Source organism: Nannobrachium achirus, assembly GCF_963921795.1.
Source record: "Nannobrachium achirus genome assembly, chromosome: 14".
Classification (NCBI taxonomy): domain Eukaryota; kingdom Metazoa; phylum Chordata; class Actinopteri; order Myctophiformes; family Myctophidae; genus Nannobrachium; species Nannobrachium achirus.
The window spans coordinates 19,179,752-19,190,261 of record NC_137821.1 but is presented as its reverse complement, the minus strand read 5'-3'; the positions used below and the strand labels follow the sequence as shown (position 1 = coordinate 19,190,261).

Genomic DNA, 10,510 nt, shown 5'->3' with positions numbered 1-10,510 from the left:
CTGTTATTAACGTCACATAATCAATCATGATAACATAAACACTACTACATGTCCAATCTGTATGGTAGATATGTTAAAACATATAATGTCATTTATACAATCTGTATGATAGATTATGTTAATACAATCTAAGTTATACCATTGGGGTGGTTGTATTTAGTCTCCCTGCTCTTCTATTGAGACATTTAGATGATATCAAAGATCATGTGGTGGGCGGCATAGGGCATAGGCATACGGCATACGGCATAGGGCGGCATAGCTCAGGGGTAGAGAAACCGTTATTAGAGCACGAAGGGTTCCCGAAAGGTTCCCAGTTCGAATCCGGGCTCCCCCTGAGTTAATGTCGAAGAGTCCTTGAGCAAGACTCTGAACCCCTAATTGCTCCCGGTGAGCAGGTTGGTGCCTTGCATGGTTTCCTCCGCCACCGGTGTATGAATGTGTGTGTGAATGGGTGAATGTAATGTACAATCTATGTAAAGCACCTTGGATAAAAGCGCTATATAAATGCACCATTTACCATTTATCATGTCTCACCTAAACGCAGGATCTGACATATTCAATTATCCACTGAGCAAGCAGTCAGGCTCTATGAATACCAGAAGAGTCGCGGGAAAGAAACTCGCCTGGGCTGATGGTTTATGCCTTTTGATTGATTGACTGAGGTATTTATTAGAGGTTTTGGATAGGAAAACCTACAGTTTCATGACAGTACAGTTTTCACTGGTAAAAGGAAACGGAAACTGGGGTAAGGCAAGGCTTATTTGTTATTTTCCTTTGAGTTGAGATCCTTAATATCCTTATATACCTCTGTAAACTATGCCTAAAGGTTTAAACCTAACCTTATTCCTAACAATTACCAGTAAAACGCTGCCAAAACCTAACCCTATTCCTAATCTTAACCTCAGAAAGATATGCATAATCCTACAGTTATTTATAACCTTATTATCAGTAAAACAAATACAACGACTCTACCGGTTGATAAAAGGATTTTTATAGTGTGTTTCTCTTTTAATCATTTGCATGTTGATCAAGTTGATGATTTATATGTTGAAAACTACCTGTTAACTTTAGTCCAAAAACCTTCATTAAGTAGCAACTGAGTTAAGGTATTTAGGATGTGGGGGGTGTTTACATAGATAGGTCTGACAGGACCTGTTATCTTGATGTGAATCTCTTTTGTCCTGAGGTGGGTTATTACTCCCTTGGGGAGGGACTTGTAGCCTAAGAATGCTGGCTGGGGAGTCAGAACTTCTTTGAATAAACTATGGAAGGAACACTTTTTAACCTCCTGATATCTGGCCTTGCGTCTTTTCCTTTTTAAATAATGTTTGTAATTTAAAGGTTTAATTCCTTAGCTATCACCGGTTACCGGCTCTGTTAGCTCAATGGTGAAAAAGAAGTAAAAAATCTGCACTTGCGCAGGAAACCGGGATCAAATCCGGGATAGAAGAGGACAGTTACATAGTGCTGCTTTAAGGACATTATGCTTTGGGAAGTGAAAGAGGTTGCATGTGTGGCACTGCAATTATTCCTGGGACTTGGATTTTATATTGTTTATTGCTGTATAAAGAGGGACACAAATGTTTGCAGCAGTAAGCAACAAAAGGAAACTAATATAGAATTTAAAGGAAAGGTTAGCAAAAAAGGTGTAACCCCTGCCGAAAAGGTTACAAGGTACGTATATTCTCTTTTTTTTTGTGTGCTATTATTCTATTCATTTCTGTTGTCTGTTTTAGTGTTTATTTATTAAGTGTTTAATGTGGTTCTACTTTGTTGACTTTGCAGCTTTTACGTTGTGGAATGAAATCCCATTGTACTAACTGTACCTAAAAGTGTGACCGCATCATTGGGCTGGGTGTGCTACAGCAGGAGTTCAGTATGAGGCAGTCTTATAGGCTGATGCTGGCGGTGATCGTGGCTTGGACTCTCCTTGCGGGAATACGGTCTTGGATTCTCCATTTACCTAAAGCATGTGTGGCTGCTGTGCCCTCAAAAGTGGAACAGCACCATGTAGAAATCAAAGGAGTTTGCAGGCTTGCCAAGAGCCCAAAGGAGCTACTGTGTGAACTGAAGACCCGGGCCAGGCTGAAGACGGTGGACGGATCGGAGCAGCCTTTCTCCTCGCTGGGCTGGTCCCGTCTGGTGCCCTCCGTTCCTCTGGAGCAGCTCCACAGACGGCAGGAGAACCAAAGCAGCTTCAAGTCCTGTGCTGTGGTGGCCTCGGCCGGGGCCATGCTGCACTCAGGACTAGGCAAGGAGATTGATTCCCATGAAGCGGTTATGCGGTTCAATCACGCACCAACAGGGGGTTACGAGAAAGACGTGGGAACCAGAACAACTTTTCGCCTAATCAACGAACAGATTCAGTCTAATCCTAAATTTCGATTCAACACCAGCTCTCTCTACAACAACGTCACCCTGGTGACCTGGGAAAAATCCCCTTATGACTTCAACCTGACCAAGTGGTACGCCCATGGAAAAGTGTTCAGCCCGTATGTAGAGCGCCGCAGGCTGGACCCTGGTCAGCCCTTCTATGTGCTTCACCCCAGCTACGTCAGGCAGCTCTGGCAGGTAATTCAGGGAAACACGCAGGAGAAGATTAAGCCCAACCCGCCCAGCTCTGGCTTCATGGGCATCCTTGTGATGATGGCGCTGTGCGATGAAGTGCACGTGTACGAGTACATTCCCTCCACGAGGCAGACGGCACTGTGCCACTACTTTGAGGATTTCTACGACATTGTCTGCTCACTGGGCGGAGTGTACGCGTGGCACCCACTCGAATTTGAGAAGGGGTTGATCCGGCAAATCAATGCAGGCTCTGAGACTGACCTCAGAAGAGGCAGGGCGACACTTCCTGGATTCAGCGCAGTCAACTGTGACATATGAGATACGAAATACTGTTGCACTGCTTCAGGTAGAAACAAATCTCAGGGACAGTAACATAAAGGGACGCCAGAACCAGTGGTGGAAAAAGTACTCACATGTGATAAAAGTATACTCAATACTGCAATATAGAAATACTCTGTTACAAGTCCAGAATTCAAAATGTAATTGAGTTAGTGTTGACATCAAAATGTACTTTACTACACGATACACACTGTTACTAATGTGGTAACTGACCCAATATGGGCTACTGATAAAGGATATTTCTGAATAAACACATCTGGGATCATTGCATTCAGTCCTTCAACCATAATTCTATAGATAATTCAATGCGGCATTATATAAAAAGCTCATCATAAAGGACAACTCCGCCCTAAATAACATCTAGGCTCATTTTACTTCTTATATTGAACCAAAAGTACTGTCCATGGGGTCTATTAGGTAGAAATACCCTGTTTTCCAGTTTCCCCAGCAGAACCCAGCAGCTCTCATAGCATAGAGTGGAGCCTAATAGTCGGAGGCCTTAGGGAGATAGAATGGTAATTTCGTGCTAATCAGTCTAAAAGCGCCAAGTTTTGCACAGATGTAGCCCAGGGCATGCTCTAATGATTTAGCTAGGGCGCCCGAGTCGGCAACCTTCGGGGTCGCCACAGCAGCCAAATCAAGTTGGGCTCCCATCGACTTTCTATGCAGGAGGAAAATACCCAGAAAAACTTAGGGGTCTAACTAGGTGTTTGTCATGATGCTGAATCCATTGCAATCATTTGTTTTGCAAAAAACAAATCCTTGAGCTATAAATGGCCCCAGAAAACGATGGTTTAGTGATGAAAAATGATGAGTCATCACTTTTCACAGTTTTGTGGGTGTTTTGTGGGGCTGTGGCGTTTTCTGAGGCCATTTACAGCCCAAGGAATGTTTTTTGTGCAAAACAAATGCTTGCAATGGATTCAGCATCATGACAAACCCCTAGTTAGATCCCTCACATCCCACTTAAATACCCAGAAAAAATTTTTTTTTTTGGTTTTTCTGGGTATTTTCCTCCTGTATTTTCCGCGGGAGTTTACTGGAGATTATTTGGACCTGTTTGCGCCACACTTCCGGTTTGACAGCAGACATACAAGCTCACGTCGCGTCGCAGATGCAGCCTGTTGTGAGCTTGTAAATCACACTCGGCTGCGGCACCGGAAGCTCGGTACAGCGTCTGCGCAATGCATGGGGCGTTGGAAACTCGTGGATAGAAAGTCGATGGGAGCCCAACTTGATTTGGCCGCTGTGGCGACCCTGAAGGTCACCGACTCTGTGCAAGATTTGGCGCTTTTAGACTGATTAGCACGAAAAAACCCTAAGGCCTCCGACTACTATAAGCCTATGGATTTTACACTTTATTTGCGGTCAAAAGTGAATGTGTTACTAGTTGTCATTACATCCATGCCTTGGTTATCCCAATCAAGCCATCGTCTTATGAGATTGTGGTGGCTTGTGTAGGACAACCAACCAAGACAACTAATAACACATTCATGAAAAAACTAAATAGTGTAAAAGCGATAGGCTTATAGGCTCCACTCTATATGAGAGCTGGGTTCTGCTGGGAAAACTGGACAACAGAGGCATTTCTGCCTAATAGGGTCTGCCAATTGTAGTCCTAGAGTGGCCATATTTTGGGTCAAACACAGCCTTTTACACAGGTGTTCTGACTGAGTAATAGTATTAGTTATATGACTATGCCAATCAAACAATTGAAACACCTGTGTTTGACCCAAAATACAATGCTCCACTGGCACACACTAGACCCCATGGACAGTATGGTAGTATTTTGGATCAATATAAGAAGGAAAATTAGCGTAGATGTTGTTTAGGGCAGAGTTGTCTTAGTTGTCCTTTAATTAAGAGTAAGACACACACATCTCTTGTGTTGGTTCATAGTCATTACTTGCCACTTATATAGGTACTTGCTTCACTGGCGCCTGCCAGTTTTTATATCAAACCCATTCATCAGTTAATCTTTTATTCGTAGTTACTGCACTTGGGCTTTTTGTAGGGCAAAATAAATCTGCAAGAAATTCATAATCTCCATCACCGACCTCCACGGAACAATTAACCCATATTAACCATACAGCTGTGATGCAACATTACCCATTACCAAAAACTGTCCTTGATCACGTGCCAAGTGTTCACCTTTTAACTCCATCTCAACCAAACCGTCAAAGAAATACGCGTCATTCTCTACTCTAAACGTTGATTGGGTGAATTGACTAGGGAGTCTCTCGTACCCGCTGCGGATTGGTCAGAGCCCGCACGCTGCAGCCCAGCAGGTTAGTGCGTCCCAGAGCAGTATAATCAGAGAGTGGTGTCACCGCGGGGTCAGAAACAGCGCTGGTCACGTGGTTCATTGTCACTTTACACCTCATAGACTTCAATGCATTTTGTAAACTTCCGGTTCGCCGTTTGTCACTATACGCCAATAGATGTGTGCGTAGAAGACCTGGCCCCATGAAGTGAACGGGAGTGACGCAACTCTCCATTCTAGGGCTCTGGTGCGTCCCATCGGCGTGTGTGTGTGTTGTGCTGTGTGTAGTGTACTGTGAAAATGGCGAGCTGGTGTGTACGAGCAGTCAGGCAGAGCTACTCTGTTGTAGCCTCACATTCACTACTACGGTAAGGACAAACACAAGCGATCGTGTTGCTCCAAATGTGCTCGTCACGCGTTTTTAGATGAATGCTAACGCTGTGAGCTTGCTGTCATTGCTGAAGACACTAGTAGTAGCATCGATTAGCTCAGGTCCATAGCGTTGACCTTACGCGCAGAGCCGCGGTAGCCCCTAGCCCAGGCTGCTCAGCCTCTCGTCTGTAGTAAAAAATAAAAAATACACTTTCGCTACTCACCAAAACAAAGACGGTTCTAAAATCTTGAAAGCCTACTGTCCTTAGTGGGAACACTCGGAGCCCCCAACTCACGTCTGAAATACACTTTTTGACCAGCAAAGAAAATATTTCACCGGAAGTTTTAGCTACTCCACAGCGCCCTCTACAGATCATGTCCATAGAACATGCCATTGACCAGATTTTGCCTTCCGGTGAAATATGTTCTTTTCTTCCTAAAAAGTGTATTTTAGACGTGAGGTGCGGGGCTCAGAGTGTTCCCACTAAGGAAAGAAGGCTTTCAACTCCCTAAAGCCATCTTTGTTTTGGTGAGTAGCGAAATTGTATTTTCTATTTTGACTACAGAGTACAGACGAGATGCTGAGCAGCCTTTCCTGCTGGCGCACCGGATCATCACTGACATAGCGTTAAGGAGAACTCATTCTAAAGACATAATGGACCTTGAGCTACCATGGTCTTTAGTTGAGAACACAATTGATTAATTGTAATAATAAACGTGTAATTCGCTTCACTGTCATAAACCGTTTGTATGATTTATTGACGCCAATCCCATGTGACAAGACGTGCTTTTCAACATGTCAGAAATGGGGTTTTGTGGGCTGGGGGCTAGCTTATAGTGGCTAACGGGCTAGCAGCATGTCATTGCAAGGGGGGCTGATGACACAATGTGACATTAAAGAATGCTGCTGTTATTGGTCCGTATAGCGATCCTGTTGTATTCGTCACGTAGAGTTATGTTTTTAATGATGTTAGCTACCTACCACCCTCACATAATGTCAAGTGCTGGCTGTAGCATTGATAAAGTTATATAACTTAGCATTCTTGAACAACTAGTATCCATGTTACTATTTGATTGTCTGATACTTCAAATGCCCTCAAATGATCAGGGCATTCAAACCTAAGTATCAGATAATGAATTGAGTACAAAGGACCCCAATGCAAACAAGCCATAGTGCTTTCTTGGGTTTACATCCTATCCTACTAGTAGACCTTGTATCTGAATGTAATGTCTTGTGCTTTGCCTATGTGAACTGCTAATAAAATATTCAATCAATCAATCAGTGAGTTTGAATGCCCTCAAATTACCAGGGCATTCAAACATTCAAGACTTGGTTTTCAGTCTGAAACCCATTCATTAACCTTGTTGTTGTTGCTCCTGACCTTGGTTCCTGGTGTTCTCCATTAGTTCCAGGGCATGTCCCAGGCTGCTGTGTACAGCTGCCCAGAAGAAGGATGGCCAGCAGTCTGGGGAGGAGGAAGGCGCTGACAACAAGTCGGAGCAGAGCGCAGCCGAGAAGGCTCACATGGAGGAGAAGAGCCAGCTAGAAGAGCAAGTCAAGGAGGTCATGGTGAGGGCGGCTCACCAGCGAAATATTAAGGGGGTCGTGTTTAAAAGGTTAAGCTTTATATTCGGATGGTAATCGTTGCTATGTAGAGTGTTTGTTCAGTAACAGAAGTCTCCCTGTTTCTCCAGACAAATTTCAGCCTATCAGGAGAGGGTGCCCATTCATCAGCGTGTAGTGTTCTGGTGCCAACAAATTCTGCTAATATTTTTGGCTTCTAACTTCACTTGCTTACTTGAGTTTTCTCTCATGATTAGTTGAAATTGTTATCCTGACCACCTAAAAATGTATTTTCTGTTTACTAAAAGAGCTAGAGTGACAAGGATAACTGTCACTGAACAAACATTCCATAGCTATGAGTACCATCCAAATATAGAGCTATTTAACATTAAAATATGACCTTAATACAGTGATTCCTTCCTATACCTTTGTCATTGAAGCACCCCTCCACACATGTACACATACACACTCTCAGTCTCATGTTTAACACAGCTTAAATCCTACTGCTACATCTGTACCACTGTATTTTCTTTGCACTCTGTTACCATTAACCGCCGAATCTCTTAAATGCCTATGTTGTAAATTGGGATGGTCTATGTCTCCTATGGCCAAATAGAAACAGTGTTCTTTATAGATACACTATTAAATATTACATTGCTTGAAAAGAACCATTCTGTTGTATTCACTGAAGAAATTGGTTTTACATTCATATGTCATAAGCATTTCTTCCCACTGATAATTGTTCTACTGTTGTAGGGACATGCATACATGCATACATACATACATACATACATAGATACATACATACATACATACATATAGTTATACATACATACAGTACAAACCCTGCTTTAGATGGATTGGCCTTTGGCCATTGTGTAAATATATATTGATTTTGTACAAGTTAGTGCTGTATCATTGTACTGTACTGTATATTTTGAAAGTATGTTCTGATCTTTTCCATACTTCTGTTACTAGGAAAAATATAAGAGGGCCTTAGCAGACATGGAGAACCTCCGGGCGAGGAATAAGAAGATGGTGGATGATGCCAAGCTATATGGTAAGAAAAAAAATAATCTTCACAAAAAACATCAGTCAGAACAAACGGCGTAACATTACCACTCAATCCCCAAACCCATTAGGGATTAGAGATAACAAAATAGACATAGACAATACGAAAATGTCATGTCAAGATTATTGTCACCAAAATAATCGCGATTTACGATATCGCGATTTATCAACCACTTAAACCCCTGCATCGATATTCTGGGGCAGAACATTTGAGATCAGCTATTTTTTGGCAAAGACATTCGGTGGAGTGAAAAACAAAGTTCAAGTTTACAGGTGTGTTTTAGCATTTGTAGAGTGTTTAAGTGGATCAAAGGTGAATTGATCCCAGCATATTGACGGAGGACAATTTCACGATATATAATAATATCTGTGATACGATTATTGTGAGCGTTTTTCTTTTTATCAAGATAAACGATAATAACGATTATCGTCCCATCCCTATTAGGGATCCAGGGCTTCTGCAAAGACCTGCTGGAGGTGGCCGACATCCTGGAGAAGGCCACGGAAAGCGTGCCCAAGGAGGAGGTGAACACCCAGAACCCCCACCTGAAGGACCTGTTTGACGGCCTGGTGATGACCGAGGTGCAGATCCAGAAGGTGTTCACCAAGCACGGCCTGGTCAAGCTCAACCCCGACGGCCAGAAGTTCGACCCCTACGAGCACGAGGCTCTGTTCCACTCGCCGGTGCCGGGCAAGGAGCCCGGCACGGTCGCCTTAGTGACCAAGGTGGGCTACAAGCTGCACGGCCGCACGCTCCGGCCGGCCCTTGTCGGTGTAGTAAAAGCCCCCTGAGGATATGATAGTTTCTTTTTTATTTTATGGGGGGCAGGGTGGTATTGCAGGCACAATAGACTGGTCAAGGCGCCACCCTCTCTTCTCCCACCTACGCCCCCCCCAGAACACCACCACCTTGTTTGCCTCAAAGGCGGGGAATCCAACTGGACTGATCTTTGCATCTTGACAACAGCTAGCCTGGTTCACTGGTGTTTTAGCAGACCTGTAACACTTGCGACGGCATAGAAATCAGTCCCATTTTTATGTCATAAATCCCAGTAATCAGTCAGATTGCCGTCTTTGTCTCGATCTTGTCCCGTCATAGTATATTATAATTATTTTCTTATTTAATGCGAGATCATAATTGATTCTCGACTATTCACTCGTACAGGTACAAGCAGCAAAACCGTGGTGTCACTTACCAAAAACAACTGTAGATCAATAATTCTTTTGGCAAGCGACGCTGTAGAACTATGGAGTATTATTACACTTAAAGTGGTCTGTTTCATTGCATCTCGGAGACCTTGCTCACCAGTCTGTTTGATTTATGAGCATTCTAAAATCCAGAATGTCTATTTGAACATCAATAGTCTCATAATCATTTCCTCTGTGGTGGCAACTGAAGAGCAGATTTGTCTCTACCAATGTGGTTTTCCCCAATATTTTTAGACATGGATGACTGTAACCTGATCTTAGCATTCCACCTTGGCAGTGTGTTGCTAGATTTTGGTTGTTGGACAGTTTTGGCTTCATCCTTTGTGGGGCATCCACCGGTGCACAACTTAAATATAAATCATCCAGGCTTTACCACCAGCATCACAGTAATTTAATCCACCTGTCTGATTTATGTCGATTGATGACTGTCCATAAATATTACTGTATACACTTGACAAGTTGGTTGGTTTGGTAATTTAATCTGCTGAAATCTGTATTAAGCATCTCACGTGAGTACATTAAACATTTTCCTTTTGTAATTATCAACTGTTGCTTTATATGTTTTCTACAAATGTCCCACATACGATACAGCAGGGTTTCTCAAAGTGCATATGACCAGCCTTTCACACACTTCATTACCACCACCAGGGGGTGGTGTTGTGCAGTCTGGTTTTTAACCAGGCTACTTAAGACCCTCTACACCAGTGGTTCTCAACCTTTGGGTTGGGACCCCAAATGATATTGGGGTATGCAACACTGTTTTCTCACTCAACAGTAAACAAACCAACAACGTTTAAGTGTATAGAACATTTCTAAACAAAGGACTTTTTAATACCTCTGAAATGACAAATTAAATATTGGCCAAATTGTCAAATATTAGAGGCAGAAATTGGGAAAATAGCAGATCTACATGCCCACAACGACAACGTGAGCATGTAGATCGGCTATTTTCACAATAGAACCGTGTTATACAAATTGTAATGCCTCAACTCTTAGTGCTCGTCAGGGTGGGGGGTCCCTAGTTAAAAATATGATTATTTTGGGGACCGCGGCCTGAAAAGGTTGAGAACCACTGCTCTACAGACCTGAGTTGCACTGTACTTGGGGAGTTATTTTTTCCATCT

General features: G+C 43.0%; 2 protein-coding genes across 2 annotated transcripts; both read left to right on the top strand.

The window, feature by feature from the left end:
* Nucleotides 1-1,878: 1,878 nt before the first annotated feature.
* LOC308297873 (beta-galactoside alpha-2,6-sialyltransferase 2-like) lies at nt 1,879-2,886 on the top strand (the record flags this gene model as incomplete). The annotated part of the gene is made up of 1 exon (XM_080741439.1): nt 1,879-2,886. One exon carries the CDS (start codon nt 1,879-1,881, stop codon nt 2,884-2,886), a length of 1,008 nt encoding a protein of 335 aa, XP_080597565.1.
* A 2,555-nt stretch (nt 2,887-5,441) lies between these two features.
* grpel1 (GrpE-like 1, mitochondrial) lies at nt 5,442-9,898 on the top strand. Its single transcript, XM_080742139.1, has 4 exons — nt 5,442-5,538; nt 6,950-7,112; nt 8,085-8,166; nt 8,623-9,898. Exons 1-4 carry the CDS (start codon nt 5,471-5,473, stop codon nt 8,967-8,969), a joined length of 660 nt encoding a protein of 219 aa, XP_080598265.1. The 5' UTR covers nt 5,442-5,470; the 3' UTR covers nt 8,970-9,898.
* Nucleotides 9,899-10,510: the final 612 nt, after the last annotated feature.

Excerpts from the sequence above, each read along its gene's own strand:
- grpel1 (XM_080742139.1), top strand. The coding sequence starts at position 5,471 with ATGGCGAGCTGGTGTGTACGAGCAGTCAGGCAGAGCTACTCTGTTGTA. Across the intron at positions 7,113-8,084 it reads AGCAAGTCAAGGAGGTCATG|GAAAAATATAAGAGGGCCTT; the intron begins GTGAGGGCGGCT and ends TTCTGTTACTAG. Across the intron at positions 8,167-8,622 it reads GGATGATGCCAAGCTATATG|GGATCCAGGGCTTCTGCAAA; the intron begins GTAAGAAAAAAA and ends CATCCCTATTAG.